The sequence below is a fragment of the Camelus ferus genome, chromosome 11, assembly GCF_009834535.1.
Source record: "Camelus ferus isolate YT-003-E chromosome 11, BCGSAC_Cfer_1.0, whole genome shotgun sequence".
Lineage (NCBI taxonomy): Eukaryota > Metazoa > Chordata > Mammalia > Artiodactyla > Camelidae > Camelus > Camelus ferus.
Genome location: NC_045706.1, coordinates 48709771 through 48726594, shown reverse-complemented (window position 1 = coordinate 48726594; position 16824 = coordinate 48709771). Strand labels below are relative to the sequence as shown.

General features: G+C 33.0%; 1 protein-coding gene across 7 annotated transcripts in view; it reads left to right on the top strand.

The window, feature by feature from the left end:
• Nucleotides 1-16824, top strand: part of HERC4 (HECT and RLD domain containing E3 ubiquitin protein ligase 4) — a 130023-nt gene that overhangs the window by 68200 nt on the left and 44999 nt on the right. For all 7 annotated transcript variants that reach the window (XR_004323983.1, XM_032491506.1, XM_032491503.1 and 4 more), the window contains exons 11-15: nucleotides 668-727; nucleotides 864-975; nucleotides 1485-1674; nucleotides 3058-3230; nucleotides 16216-16335. Coding sequence is in view for 6 of the 7 variants with exons in the window: in XM_032491506.1 (XP_032347397.1) it covers nucleotides 668-727; nucleotides 864-975; nucleotides 1485-1674; nucleotides 3058-3230; nucleotides 16216-16335 (655 nt within the window). In the remaining variant the exon portion in view is untranslated. The remainder of the gene's footprint in view (nucleotides 1-667; nucleotides 728-863; nucleotides 976-1484; nucleotides 1675-3057; nucleotides 3231-16215; nucleotides 16336-16824) is intronic.

The window sequence follows — 16824 nt, the reverse complement described above, 5'->3', positions numbered from 1 at the left end:
TTAAGAGATCTCTCAATTAAATTTATATAAATTATAGTTCTTTCTGATAAAGTACTGAATATAGCCACTTTAGGATTGGGTTTGCAGTATGTTCCTTCTAGCTTCATAGTGGTCAGGTCACTGTCTTTTAACTTTTATATTCCCTAGAAGATTCGAGTATTGCTTCTTGAATATTTTGCTTACGGATAGACTTGTTTAGTACTTAAAAGATTTTTTGTCATTATTGAAGGTATAGGTATTTGGGATGAGGGGCTATATCTGATCAGCCATTTTTTAAATTCCAGATTGTTTTCCTAAACTAAAATTTTTCTTAAAAGCTCAAAGAGTAATCTTCAGAAAAATTAACATCCCAGGTTAGATTTACCACAATGTGGAATTAAGAAAATTAAATGTGCATGTTGATATAAAAAAAAATTTTTTTAGAAACATCAGATTTATTTGATGAATTAAATGGTAGTAACATTTGAGAGTGTCTAGAGTAAACAATAATATTTTATCAAAAATTATTCAATCTTAGTCATTTATAGAATTCTGACTTCTCAATGTTGGTTAGTGGAATGCTCTATAGTATTAAATATTAGTTTAAATATTGATTTTAATTTTTATTGGAAAGGTGAACAATTAGATTTCTCATTTTGTGATTTGGGGATTTTTAAATTTCTTTTAGCGAGATAGATGGAACGTTTTCTTCGTCTGGCTGTCTGAATGGAAGTTTTTTAGCTGTTAGGTAAGTGACAATTTTTTTTGAATGCTGAATTTTCCAAATTTATTATATTAAATAAAAATGTCATATCAAATAAGAAGTGAAATAATTTTAAAGTTATATTTTATTATTTTCTCTTCCTCATTTTTTTTTAAAATAGCAACGATGATCACTATAGAACGGGCACCAAATTTTCAGGGGTTGATATGAATGCTGCTAGGCTTTTATTCCACAAACTTATACAACCTGATCATCCTCATATATCTCAGCAGGTTTGTTTTTCAACTATTTTATATTTACATTATGTAGGCTGTTGAGTTTTTTATTCCATGTTACTTTTTATGTTTGTAACTTAATTACAGTTTCATACATTCATTATGTTGTGCTTTGTATAATGTTATTTAATATACTAATGTAAGAATTAAAATCAGGTTGTTTTAAAGCATTTGTAATTTAGCTGTCATATATCTAGAAGTCTTCCCAGATGTTCAGAGCAGACCCTTAATTACTTACCATTACCATATTGATTAAGTCTTTATATAGCTATAGATATAGAGAGTTTAAATTGAGACTTGTACATAAGATTTTAAAAATTCTCTTAGCAATGCTCAGCCATTAATTTTCTTTGTCCTTCAAACAGCATTCATTGATTCATTGTAAGGTGGCTTCCTTTTTTATTTTTTCCATTTCATGTTTGCTGTAGTATAAGATTTTCTTTCTTGTTTTTGGAATATACATTCATTTTAAATGAAGTAGGTTTTTGTTTTTTGTCAAACTATAGGTGGCAGCTAGTTTGGAAAAGAATCTTATTCCTAAACTGACTAGCTCCTTACCTGATGTTGAAGCATTGAGATTTTATCTTACTCTACCAGAATGTCCCCTGATGAGTGATTCCAACAATTTCACCACAATAGCAATTCCCTTTGGTACAGCCCTTGTTAACCTAGAAAAGGCACCACTGAAAGTACTTGGTAAGAACTTTAATATTTTTTTCCTTTATAACTTTTTCTCTTTAAATGAAAATGCTCATAAATTCTTAGTTTTTTGCTCTTTGAAATTCTGCTACCCTGCTCATTTGACATTGTCTTAGGGAAAGATAAACCTGTTTTTCATTTTGTTGTTATTTTCTAGTCATCTGATGCTAGTGATTAGAGTTGTTGGAAGCAAAGTATGTTAGGTATTAAAATTTTACTTGAACACAACAGTAGAGACAGTATCAGGAAAGATGAAAACTTTTTCGTATTCGCCTTCCTGATCTCCTCCAGAGTGATCTTACTATAAAGAAGTAAAGGAGGAGAAACAATGAAAACTGAACAGACATGGGTATTAAATCCTCCTTAAACTCTGTTAACCCTTTGCCTTGTATTTCCCTCACTTGCTAGTTTTCTGATGTTTGATTTGGTTTCTCTGCAAGTAGGTGAAGATTCCACTGTTATCTGATCTTACAGTTCAGTCTCTATCTGCTCTGGTTTCTTGGCCTAAACTTTACTCACTTTAATTTTTCTAACTTTATAGGTTTCACCTCTATCTCCTAGCTGTTGTAGTTTGCTTGCTACACTTAACCCAGTGCTCTTTTTCCTAGAAGTATTTGTTAGGTATGTAAAATTACATAGAAGTAATAAAATCAGTATAAGAAGTTTTAGGCTAAGGGTAAGCAGAGGAAGCAAGAAGCAAGAGTAGAATCCTGGAATCTGAGGGAATTAGCTGGTGGTTAGAAGAGTCAAGTAGGGACTCAAAAGAGTGTTGCTTCCCTGTTGTCAGAAGATTTTTTTATTCCTTGCTGTCTGCTTTATAGGATTGCCATTTGTAGTTAATAACTACAAATAGTGAATGTGGGGAAGGAGGGTATACTTTACATTGTTCAGTTTCTATATTTGATTTTCAGGAGTACCTTGCATTTTAAAGTTAGTGCTTCAACATATTTCAACTTTGTGTAAGATTAAAGATAGAACTTGGAAAGATATCTAAATATTAGAGCAAAACAGCTTTAAAGTGTTTTGTTTAAAAATTAAAATTCTAATCTCCAAAGCACTTTTTAATAGCTGGTTTTAATACTAGGTGTGGTGGTAAGTTTTTAATGTAATTGAGGAAACCAATAATATAAATTCAGTAGACTTTATGCTTACTTTATTCTTGCTTTTAAGAGTTTTTAGAACCATATTCTTTAACTTGAAGGTGGAGTGGTATCTATAAACTCTAGAAATGTTATGCAAAATGTTGTATTATATATATCTTTCTGAGATTTTCAAAGACCAAAAGCCACTGGTTTAGAAGAAAAGTCAGCTTGATTTTGAAAATTGTGATTTTTTTAAAAAAAATTTTATTTTATTTGTATGTTCACCCTTTAATAACAGAAAACTGGTGGTCAGCACTTGAACCTCCACTATTCCTCAAGATTGTAGAGCTTTTTAAGGAGGTTGTGGTACATCTTTTGAAGCTCTACAAGATCGGCATTCCCCCTTCTGAAGGAAGAATTTTCAACAGTTTTCTTCATACTGCACTAAAGGTTTTAGAAATATTACATAGGGTATGTCCAATAGTTCCTTTATTTTCCTTTTTCTCTGTTGCCACTAACAGATTGATGATGTTTGTTTTAACATGAATATATTACTGATTTAGAGTGGCATAAAAGAGACAAGAATTAAGTTATTTAAATTTTCCTTTAAAAGGAAATAATATATCTCTATACTTTGGAGCTTTGGTCTTATTTGACTTTGATAGCTTGCCTATAGTTGGGCAGAACAATAGCATACTAATGAATTAGAATTCTGCATTTTTTTTTCTAAAGAACATGATTTGTTAGTTTAAATAATATGTTTTTTGTTATTTATAAGTGGTTATCGTATGAAAGAGACTGCATCCTAGTTGTGATTATGAACATTTAAACTCATGTTCTTTTTGCTATTGGGTGCTAATGACTTCAATCAAAGTAGAACATTTCATTTGAAACAGATGACTAACTGGAAATTGGAACCATATATAATTCATTAATTTGCCTATTGTTCTTTCCTGCCCTTCTTCCTGCCCTTCTTCCCAGTGGAAAAAAATAGTACCCTTTACACTAGTAGCATTTCAAAATTATATGAAGAAGTAGAATCTCAGCTGTTTCATTAAAAATGGATTTGAGTCATCCCTGACAGCTGGTAGGTATATCTCTGTTATGCCATTTGGTATTTTTGAGATGCTGTTTTGGGAGACATGACCTAAGGGAGAAGAAGCATGTTTCTAGTCTCTAGAATGACTGAAAAACCCATATGACTCTTTAATCTTTAATTTCCTCTCCTTATCAGCTTCTTTAGCATTTTCACACACTTCTTGCCTGGTACTAAGGTAAATGATAAGGGATCAATGAGATGGTCCTTCTGTTTGTTCTCTGCAAGAAAGAGCCCTTATGTATTTTTTTTTCCTTTTTATTCTTTTAATGAAGTTTCTGGGTACTTTCTTAACTACATAACTTCTTGAACTTTTTTCTTTTCTTTTTAGTGTGTCCAGGATTTCTAGAAAAACAAGTCATTTCTCTTATTATAACTGAAGATAGGATAGTCATTTCCTTTTTACGGAAACACATCATTCTTATGTTTACCTTTCCCAATCTAAGGCTTTCTTGCAGCATTTTAGGGTTAACTGGATTCTGCTGTAAAGTGCTGTTAGGAAGATCTTCTGTCTTCATTGGATGAGTCTCTACTTTTTGTATGTTTTTTGTCTAGGATTTAAGAACTTGATGAGTTTTTTTTTTTCCATTTCGATTCTCTTTTCCTACTACTTCAGTCAACCTTCCTTTGTCAGAAAGACCCTATTCTCAAATATTCACACCCTCTACCTCTTCTTTATCTGCTTATCTTTATTACCACCTGAAATTTTTTTTTTTTCCCTTAGCTGTGTCTTTCCCCACAAGTGAAGGGGAGGAAATTGAACCTTTTGTCTTTCATAATTACACACAGAACTTGAGCAAGTAATTTATGTGTCTAGCTCAGAAGCCTCAGGAGAACCCTGTACTGAGAAGAACCCTGTAGGGTTCCATCTTCAGAGACCTTTTTGTTGGAGCCATTGCTAGAACTGGAATCCTAATTTTTTACTCGGTAAAAAAGGGAAGGGAAAATAATCTAACAGTGGCCAAGATTGGAACTTCCATTTACATTAATTCATGTGAGCACGTGACATGTATTTCTCATTTAACTTTTTAAAATTCTTTATAGTTAATATTTTGCCCCTTAATCTGAGTATCAAAGGTCATAAACCAGTAAGTAGCAGAGTTGAAATACAAACCAAATCTACTTTCCCTGCTGTTTCTAATGTACTTCTACAGCAGATACAGTAATACAACATGTTTAAAAGGGAATTTCCTTTTAGTTTATGCCCCTAGATCTAGAGGTTTATAACTTCCATAATTGCAAATAGCAGTGTATTGTTAAAAAGACGATGATTCTAACTCCATCAGTACTGCTTCCTATCAGTGTGGTTTTGAACAAGTCTTTCTCTTTATCACATATGCAAATGGGGAATTATCTGTAAAATAAGGATTGAAATACTGGCCCAATGGTTTCCCAGGATTGTATTGTTTAGGTTATATAATATATATAATTATTATACATTCATAAAGCGGTGATTTTTATCACCACCACCATTTGGATGGGAAACTACTTTTAACTTGATTTATTTGGTTATAAGGAAACAGCCTTTTTTTTTTTTTTTTTTTTTTTGAAAGTGCTCTTATTTGAAGTTGTTATGTATTCAAAAGGAGGATGATAATGGTGTCAGTTTCTTAAGCATCCCTTACTAGGAGTCCTAGTAATCACTTACTTTCTTCTATCCCTTACATTGGAGAAAACTATTTGGTGTTATAATCTGTCATATATAGATACCCTTGGTTATTAACTTTCAGGGATGATTCATTTTTGTGTTTAGTGAAACCTAAGTTACTCATCAAAGACTTTTTTGTTTTTTGAGACACCTTATATCTGACAGCTGTATACATTCCTTCTCTCTGCTCCATGGTTAAGAATTAGAGGTTTCTTCAATTTCCTTCTTGATCTAATCCTGGAGCAGGATTAGGAACTAGAGAACTAGATTCTGCTGCTTGATCATTTCAGGATATATGAATGACTTGTTCCTCCCTTATGTCATGTCCTTTGGAAAGCTTTTGAATTATAAATCATTCCCAGTGCTCCAAATCGCATCACAAGAAAGATAACTTTGGTACCTGCTGTCAGGAATGGATTTATTACCAGATAAGTGAGTTTGCTGGCAAGAAATTGGGCTACTTAGTAGTTTAGATTTTTCACACAGCACATTATAGAGATGCTGAAAGAAAAGACTTACTTGGTCCTGTCTAGCCTAATTTCTATGTATCATGCTAATCTTCTAAGTCAGTGATTTTCAAACTCTCTTGTTTTGCAAGGGACATATATAAGACACATATATAGTTACTGATAAAACAAATATATGCTTACCATATACCACCTCTGAACTCAGGTTTATAAACCACAATACTAAACTATAATTAAAATGTAAAAAGTGTTATGATAAAAAATATGTAGATTTTATTTTGTAGATTTTAGACAGTAATACTGAATGTATAGGTTGTTTTGAACTTCTACGATGTGATTTCTTTTTTATTCATTTTACAAATACTGAGTGCCTACTATGTGCTTATCATGGTATTAAATATTAGTGATGCAATGATAAGGAAAAGATGTGATTTCTGCCCTTGTTAAGATTTAAAATGTAGAGCAGTTGCATATATACAAGTAAATACTCATTTATGATATAGCATGGTAAGTACTAGATTAAGGAAAATGAAGAGTGCTGTGAAAACAGCAGGAGGGTGCATAACTCAGAATTAAGAATTAAGGAAGACTTTCTGGAGAAAATAATGTCTTGTCAATCTTACCTACAAGTGTATTTTTATATATATTTTGAAACAATTTTATATGTAAATCTGTATCCAGGTCTTTTGGATCAATATTCTGTTCAGTGCCTAATTTCCCTATTAATTGTAAACTAATTGATCTTTAATAATTAAATTGTTGTGACTGAATTAACTATCAGCCATCATTTCCTCTGAAGTCCAACTTTGAAATCTGTCTGTTGCTGAACCAAACGTGGTTTCCAAATTCTTAAGTTTTTGTTCTAACATAGCATTTCTTTTCAAAAACATATATCTGCAGGATATATAAACTGCAAACACTGGTTGCTGTTGGTGAAGGAAATTGCAGTTTACCTTTTAAAATATAAAATATTTAAGTTAAAAATATATATCAAAATTCAGTGGGACATGAATCATTTTCTACAAGAGTCACTAAATTTTTTTAGCATTCAGTGTAATATAAATGTTAGTGTAGGGGGTGGGGGTATAGCTCAGTGATAGAGCACATGCTTAGCATGCAAGAGATCTGGGTTCAATCCCCAGCGCCTCCATTAAGGGAAAAAAGTGAAATAAGCATAAACATTTTTTAAAAGTTACTGTATATATTTATAAACATGAATACTAGAGAGGGAAAAACCAATGAGTTTTTGTGTGTAATTATTAGGTGTATTTTCTTTTTTAGTAGAAAGAGTTTGACTCTAGGACAAGAGTCTGCAAACTTTCTGTAAATATTTTATACTTTGTGAGCCATGTGGTTTCTGCTACAACTACCCAACTCTTTAATGCTGCAGCCAGAATTTAAATAGATGGGCATGTCTGCTTTCTAATAAAACTTTATTTATAAAAACTGTGTGTAAGCAGGATTTGTCTCACAGACTGTAGTTTGCTGACCCATGCTCTAGCATGAAGGTTGTGATCTTGACAGATAAACTAAGTATCTTTATTTTATTTGAAAGCCAGGAGTAGCAGTTTTACTCTGATTGGTTTCTCTGAAACACATACCCTGACCATGGATGTAAATGAATCAAATAGCAAAAAGAGGAGCTCAAATTATTTCTGTCACTGAATAGAGGGATTAGAAGTGTCGTCTTTGAAAATAAAAGCAGTATTATTCATATAATTAATTGTTAATATAACTATAGTGTATATATGATTAATTATATAATTATAATTATTAATATAATATTTTATTGTTGTTATAGCTGAGTTATTTGTACCCTCAACAGTAGGCCACAGGATCAAGCATTGGTTGTACTTGATGACAAATTATTTTAAATATATCTATAAAAGGAAAAAAATAGATATGTGTGGTTTTTTTATATAAACATTTTTAATATATAAATATTCCAAATATATATTGCACAGATTTATAAATACCTATATTTATATGTTCATATATATGTGAACATACATTAAGTAATAAAATTAGATAGTCATATAGTGAGTTAAGAATATATGTATGTTAAAGATCCTGTGTTAGATTTCTGGCTCTGTTAGCTGTGACCTTGGTTGAGTTTCTTGAACTCTAAGCCCTAGTATATTCACCTATATGATGATAATGGTAACTATTTCATAGGGTTGTTTGGAAGATTGAGATAATGTATATATAATATTAACCAAAATTTCATAAACAAAGACCCGATTGAAATAAAGAGGCATTTATTTGGGTTTGCTGACTACAGCCTGGTAGACACAGATTCAAGGAGCATTTGAGTTGTGTTCTACAAGACTACAAAATGAAGGAGGCTTTTATAGGCCAAAACTGTAAGGCCACAATTTATTACGTAAGTTGTTTGTCAAGAGTTATAATTGGAGCTGGCAAGAAGTAAGTAAGAGTGTTTGTTAAACAAGGATTGGTTGGGGTCCTAAATGGTTGCATAGTTACAGGGTGAGGACCCTGAGACCGTAAAGTTGTAGCTGGTGGATTTTGTTCTAGATATGACTGGTGGTGGCCTTGCGTTTGATACAGTTGAGAGAAAATTCAAGTTCTCAGTGGTGCAGGGATGTCTCTGAGACCAGATCCTCAGTGGCCGCCCAACTCCATTTTTGTATGCCTAAACTATGATTACTCTTAAAATTTCAGTTTGTCATTTATGTTAATAAGTGGTCCATAGTAATAACTGTCATTTTATTTTTGGAACATGAAATCTGAGTAGATTTTAAGATAAAATCTTCATTTTGGTGAAAATTTAAAGTGCCCTTAGAAGCACGAATTATATACTTATCTCTTACTCATTTTATTTGTCCATCCAGTCATCTCACGTTTATTAAGCACCTGTTTGGACACAAACATTATCTGGTAGATTTATACCTCTACTAGATGATTCCTTTTGTTCCTTTTCAATTGTTTCTTAGTTGGTTTAGTGTGGGATATTTTCTTTAATATTATAAATATTTTTATTATATGCCATAGGAAACTTAGCTGGTTTTACTTTGTAAATTAGATAAACTTTGTTTCTTTCAGTGGTTTGATTTTTCTTCTCCTAAATGTGACAGCTCTCTAAGTATCTGTATTTTGGCCCTTTTTGTTTTACTCTTTACCCTTCCCTCACCTCCTACCACAGCTTTAATTGTCTTTCTTAAGGAAAATGGTTCTCAATTAGTGTTTGAGGCAAATCTTTCTCTTGAGCTACTTAACAGTGTTGCCATTATTTTAAACTAATGAAATGTTTAATACCAAACTTCTCATCCTTCCCTACTCTTACTCTTGTCCCACAAGAGAGTCTTCTTTTCCTGACTTGTGTGTGTTGCCAGCACTTTTTCTCACTCAGGCTTGAAATTTTGAAGTTGTTTTTGACTCTTCCTCTTGTTTTCTGTATCCAATTAGCTATCACAGCCTTGGCATTCTTTCTTATTATCTCGAAACCCTGAATCTTTACCTGATTCATTTCCCTACTGCTAGCCTCTGTACTCATTCTTGGCTATACCTCACACTGCCAGTAGAATGATAAATAACATATTACTTTGATTCTATCATTTGTTGACTCTGAAACTAAGTTATTTCCCCATATGTCAGCTTTTGCCACAGTGATGCTCTGCAACAAAACACTCTAAAACTTGTTGGTATATAATAATAAGCATTTATTCTCATTCCAACTGGAGTGGGTCCTGCTTCAGTCTGAAAGTTGGCAGAGGTTGGCTAACCTAGACAGGGTTTAGTTGGTCTTTAGCTTCAAGCTGCATGTTGGTTCCAGGTCTGCTCCATGTACCTCTCATTCTCCTTGGCCAGCAGTTTACCTGGGGAAGATGTATACAAATTTTTGTCTCCTTTAGCTCGTGCTATTCTCTCTGCCTAGAATGGTCTTCATGCCTTATTTTTGAAATCTTTTCTACTCACTTTTTAATTTTTATTTTGAATATCTTCATATATACAAAAGCATTCAAAAACAAACAAAATAGATACCTATATGCCCTCCCTCCATTCTAGATTCACTGGTTGTTAACATGCTGTCACACTTGGTTTACATAAGGGTGTATAAACTTTTTTTGAATCATTTAAAAATAAAACTCTGATACTGCCCTTTAATACCTCAGCATTCATCTTCTTGGCATTCTCCTGCATTACAGCAATACTGTTATTTTTTTCCTAAGGAGATCTACTGTAATTCTGTAATATCTATTTATTCAAGTACATTCAAATTTCCTCTTATACCAAAAGTAATTTTTATATCACTGCTTTTTTAAAAACTGAGTCCAGTTAAATTTCTTTTTTTTAAATGTTTTTAAATATTTGCTGAGTCTTGTTAGTCTCTTCTGATTTATGAATGTTGTATATCTCGTCATTTATTTAGGTGTCTTTATTTTCTCTCAGCAATATTTTATAAATTTCAGAGGGCTTTTACATCTTTTATTAAATTCCTAAGTATTTTGTTTTTGATGCTATTGTGAATGATAGTTAAAAATTTTTTATTCTCTAATTGTTTATTGCTAGTATAGAGAAATTCAGTTGAGTTTTAATCTTGTACTCTGTGACCTTGATAAATTATTAGTTCCAGTAGTTCTCTCATAGGTTCATTTGGATTTTTATGTTCACAATCATGTTATTTTCTTGCCTTATTAGCTAAGACTTCCTGTGGACATTCTTGTTTAGTTCCTAATCTTAGAAGGAAAAGCATTCAGTATTTTACCCATAAGTGTGATGTTAGCTATAGAGGTTTTTTTTTTGTTTTGTTTTATTTTGTTTCTTTTTTGGGGGAGGGTTTTTTCTCTTTGAAGAAGTTTCCTTCTATTCCTGGTTTGCTGAGAATGTTTATTATGAAGGGTGTTGAATTTTGTTAGGTGCTTTTTTTCTGTATCTATTGAGATGAACCAATGACATTTTTCTGAAATGTAGTGAATTTCATTGATACTTTAATGTTATGCCAACCTTGTATTCCTACGATAAACTCCATATGGACATTTTATATTATACTTTATATATATTGTTGGATTTAATTTACTTATATTTTGTTGAGGGTTTTATGTCTGTGTTCGTGAGGGACATTGATCTGATAAGTTTTGTTTCTCCTCAGCTTTTAGTATCTGGGTTAGTTTAGCTTCATAAAATGAATTAAGAAATGATCCCTTTCTCTATTTTCTGAATTTAAGATTGGTATTATTTTTTTCTTCCGTAAATGTTTGATAGAATTCACCAGTGAAGCATCTTGTCCTGGAGTTTTCTTTTGGGAAATTTTAAAATTTAATATTAAATTTGAAAAATAAATAGAGTGTAATTTCTGTTTTCTGTTTTTTCTTGAGTCAGTTTTGGTAAGATAACCTAAGTGATAATGTGTCATCTCTTTCATTCCTGATGGTGGTAGTTTGTGTCTTCTCTCTTTTTGTCGTGTTCAATCTGGCTAGAGCCATGTCAGTTTTATTGATCTTCTCATAAAACACATTTGCTTTCATTGATTTTTCTCTAGTGTTTTTCTGTTTTCTCTTTCATCAATTTCTGCTCTTATCTTTATTTCCTTCTCTGTACTTGATTTATCCTTACTTTGATCATCATTTTCTAGGTTCTTAAAGCAGAGGCTTTTTAAATTATTGATTTTAGACTTTTTTTTAACATGACCATTTAATGCTACAAATTTTCTCCTATGCCCTTCTTTACCAGCATTCCACAAATTTTGATGTATTATGTTTTTATTTTCATTAAGTTAAAAATATTTTCCTTGAAGCCCCTGTTTTCTGTCTCCAACATCTGGGTCATCTCTGAGTTTGGCTTTGATGATTGCTGTGTCTCTAGAAGTTTTTAATGTGGTTTTTGTTTGTTTTATTTTACTTACTTGCTTTTTGATATATCTCATAATTTTTGGTTGCCTGTAAAATAGTAGTAGCTTACATAATTAAATTTAAATACTGTAAATGAGTGCACCTCTTACGTGGCTGTTAATGTACGCATTTAAGCAAATCTAATCTGGAATTAAACTGAGATTGAGTTTTTAGTTTGCTGTAGTACCTTCATTGCACTAGAGACCTCAGATTCCTCTAATGTTGCCTGATACTTAGGATAGAGGTGAAATGTCAAAGGTTTTTTTGTCAGTGTTTGTGCTCCACTCTACATGCCTGCTCCACAGAGAGGTTTCTCTCCTCACTCTTGCCCCTCCTTGGTAATAAACTGGTGTTGCTTCTTACTTAGTGCTTTCAAGATTGGTAGAGGAGAAGGGGGTAGAAAAGGTTCTTTGTTGTTGTGGTATAGTTTTGGTCTTAAGTAGATATATGTGTGCTTGGGCCTCAGGGATAGGATTTTCTCAGAGTTTCTTCTCCCACCACCCACAGTAGGGTGCTTCTTCTAGTCCTATTGACAGAGGATTCTGGGCTCAGGACTGTTCTTATCACTCTGCTTCCCAAGGATTGAGGGTTTTCCCCCTTCTCCAGCAACAAGGCATGGAATTTGCTTCCCTTTCCTCAGTGGCTTAAAGCTTTTGGTCTATGCAAGAGAAGGATCTGGGCAGGGTGGCGGGCCTTGTTCATTTTTCTCTGTGGCAGCCAATTCCTTGCCCCACTGAGAGAGGCTCTTGATCTCCTGCTCTGTTTCTAGTCATCCTCATGGGTACTCAGTAGAGATCTGTGGCAAGAGTCTGAGTGAGTGCAGAATTATCTGGGACTTCCAGGGGTTTTATACTGTCAAGTTATCCCATACTCAGCCTTAAGCAATTTCTTAAAAATTGCTGATTTCTTCTTCGCTGCTTGTACAATAGTGGTATCTTCCTCTTGCTGTGCCATGGTGACACATTTCTGGCATCCTGTTTTTCTTTGGATGTATCTGTCCATCCTTGGAATTCAGGCTACTTGGTTATTTTGTGACTTTAGCTCTCTGATGAATACAAGGAAAGTTTTGGGTAATTTAGAAATGTTTTGTTTAATTGTGAGTTTTCTAGGATTTTCCAAATATCTTTGCATCACTGACTATTGGTTTAATTCCATTGTGGTCAAAGAACATACTATGTGTACTATGAGTTCTTTTAGATGTATTTATTAAGGCTTGCTTTATGGTCCAGGATATGATCTATGTTAGTAAACATTCCATGTACAATTACTAGGTGGAATGTTCTCTTATTTTCCAGTTTAATTGACATATAATTCACATACAGCTCTGTATAAGTTAAAGTGTACAGCATAATGATTTACTTACAATATGAAATGATTACCACAGTAAGTTTAGTGAACATCCATTATCTCATAGATACAACATTAACGAAATAGAACAGCCCAATCCAGAAATGGGCAGAAGATCTAAACAAGCAGTTCTCCAGTGAAGACATACAAATGGCCAATAAGCACATGAAAAAATGCTCAATATTGCTAATTATCAGAGAAATACAGATCAAAACTACAATGAGGTATCACCTCACAATGGTGAGGCCATCATTCAAGAGTCCACAAACAATAAATGCTGGAGAGGTTATGGAGAAAAGGGAACCCTCCTACACTGTTGGTGGGAATGTAGTTTGGTGTAGCCATTATGGAAAACAGTATGAAGATTCCTTAAAAGACTGAAAATAGACTTACCATTTGATCCAGCAGTCCCACTCCTGGGTATATATCCAGAGGAAACTCTAATTCGAAAAGATACACATACCCCATTGTTCATAGCAGCACTGTTTACAATAGCCAAGACATGGAAACAACATAAATGTCCATCAACAGATGACTGGATAAAGAAGTTGTCATATATTTATATAGTGGAATACTACTCAGCCATAAAATAATGCTATTTGCAGCAACATGGATAGACCTGGAGAATGTCATTCTAAGTGAAGTAAGCCAGAAAGAGGACAAAAAACACCATACGATATCACTTATATGTGGAATCTAAAAAAAAAGACAAACTTATTTACAAAACAGAAACAGACTCACATCGAAAAAACTTATGATTACCAAGGGGGAAAGGGGGTAGGAAGGGATAAATTGAGAGTATGAGATTTGCAGATGCTAACTAATATATATAAAATAGACAGACAACAAGTTCATACAATATAACACAGAGAACTATATTCCGCATCTTGTAACTTAGGGTGAAAAAGAATATGAAAACGAATATATGTATGTTCATGTATGACTGAAGCATTATGGAGTACACCAGAAGTTGACACAACATTGTAAACTGACTATACTTCAATAAAAATACCTGTAGATACACGCAAAAAAAATAAATAGAAAAAAATATTTTTGCCTTGTGATGGGAACTCAGGGTTTACTCTGTTAACAATTTTTATATATTAATGTATAGCATTGTTAATTATATTTATCATGTTGTATATTATATCCCTAGTACTTTAGAACTGCAAGTTTTGCTGTCTTTAGACTGCCTTCATCCAGTCTCTTCTCCCCTCCACCCCACTGCCTCTGGTCACAAATCTGATCTCATTTTCTATTAATTTGTTTTGAAATACAGTAGACCTATGTTAGTTGCTGGTACACAACATAATGATTCAATATTTCTGTACACTTCAAAATGATCACCATGATAAGTCTAATTGTCATCTGTCACCATACAAAGATACAGCATAACTATTGACTGTATTCCCCATGTTGTACCTTTTCATACCTGTGATTCATTTATTTTGTAACTGAAAGTTTATACCTCTTAATTTCCTTCACCTATTTTTCTTATCCCCTGTCTCCCTCCCCTCTGGCAACAATGAGCAAGTTGGTTAAAATTGTTTAGTCTTCTATACTTACTGATTTTGTCTTTTTTTTTTTAAATTAGTTACCCAGAAAGGGATGTTAAAACTTCCAACTATGGTGGTTCTGCCAAGTTCCCTTTCATGTATTTTGAAGTGCTGTTATTTTGGATTGTTGTGACTTTTTGACAGATTACTTCTTTTATGATTATGAAATGTGCCTTTTTTCCTCTGGAAATCCTTGTATTGAAATCTACTTTAAGAGTAGCCTCCTGGTTGGTGCTTTCTGCTGGGGTGTGTTTGTTCCCCCAAGTCTTGCCTTGTGCATTCGCAGTTTAAGAGTTAGCCAAAGATGTGGGAGGAATTTACATTGGGGCTTTGTCCTCAGGATTCCTTTCTGGAATTTTTCTTCCTCGTTGTCTGCCATGTTGGCCGCTTTAATCTTAAATCTCTGCCTCCTCTGTCTGGTAAAACTGCTGCTTTTTGCTTGAGCTCCATCCCCTACTCCTTATGCTGATTTGGAAGTACTCCCATGTTAAAAAAAAATGTGGCTTTCAGATGTACTTTCCTTCTTTCAAAGATTGTGTTCATTCCTGTTTCTTCGCTTTTGGTTGATCTCCAGTGTTTTTAAATAGTTGGTTTTTTATATTGTTCATAGGATTAGTCTGATACAAGGTACTCTGCCATATCCAGCACTAGAGCACCTCTAGATTCTTTTAATTTAGATTGACCCCCACCTTTCTATCTCATTACCTAGACTTTTTGGAGAGTCCTGGCCAGTCTTCTTTTAAAAGTCTTATAGTCGGGATATTTGATTGTTTCCTTGTGATGGTGTTTAACTTGTTTCTCTATCCTTATATTTCCTATAAGTTGGAATTTAAATCAAGGGACTTGATTAGATTCAGGTTAGACATTTTCTTGCTTCATAGATGATGTCTGTACTGTTTGTTGCATTATATCAGCAGGAATATAATACTTGACCCAGTATGGGTGGTGATTAATTTGATCACTCAGTTAAGGTGGTGCTCTCTTTTTTAAAGATTTATTTTTCACCTTATAATAAGTAAGTAATTTCTGGGGTGGTAATTTGCACTCTTCATTTGTCACATCCTACTCAAATGTCATCCTCTTAGTTTATTATAATCAGGTACCAGTATAGAGTGATACTTAACAGTCATTAGATGTTCTTATTGTTTAAGTCCCATTCCCCAACCAGAAGTCCTTACAGTTTCTAGTTTATATATACTCTAAGCTATATCATACTTTAATCGTACAATCTCATACTGTGTGGTGGTTACATAAATATTTTTCTCTTTTACTAGATTTTGAGGTTCTGAATGCAGATGTCACATCTTAGAAATCTTTGTGTTTCCCATAACACTTAACAGCATTTTGCATATGGTAGGCACTCAGTAAATTATTTTTTATAGAAAGAGAAGATTAGCTTAGAAATCTCAAGCCTTTTTCTATTTAAAGATTTTTCAATCTCTTTCTTAGGTACTGGTTAAATTTAATGTTAATTACATTTTTATTTTTTGTAGGTAAATGAAAAAGCGGGACAGATTATACAGTATGATAAATTTTATATACATGAAGTACAAGAAATAATAGACATAAGGAATGATTATATCAACTGGGTACAACAGCAGGCCTATGGAATGGTATGTTTCCTATTACATTTTATGATTTCACTTTTATGTATCATTTGTTCTAATACAGAAGAAGCAATTGCTAATTTTTGAAATAACCACAGTTTTTCAAAGCTTTTATTCAGAGCACATTGCAAAGGAGTAGCTATGTATTATGCAGTATTTATAAGTAAACATTCTACTCTTATACTAGAGCCAAATCAAAGAGATAGGTTATACTTTTCTATAGGAAAATGCAAATGTGACTTAGATTTTTAAATCTCATTTATTTTCCACAAGGTTGCTTCTTAATTCTCTGATGTTGAGAATGTTGGAGTCTCGGATACTGGAACTCTAAGACTATATTACAGTTGTGAGATCAGTGCCTCAGAACTGCCAGAAGAGAGCCCTAGAATCATTGATTCTGCTTTTTATTTCTCTCTCTTTTATGTGTTTAGTTTGATCTCAGTTTTTTAACTTACATCCACAAGTGAACATGCATCTTTCCATGTAGCTAAGTCT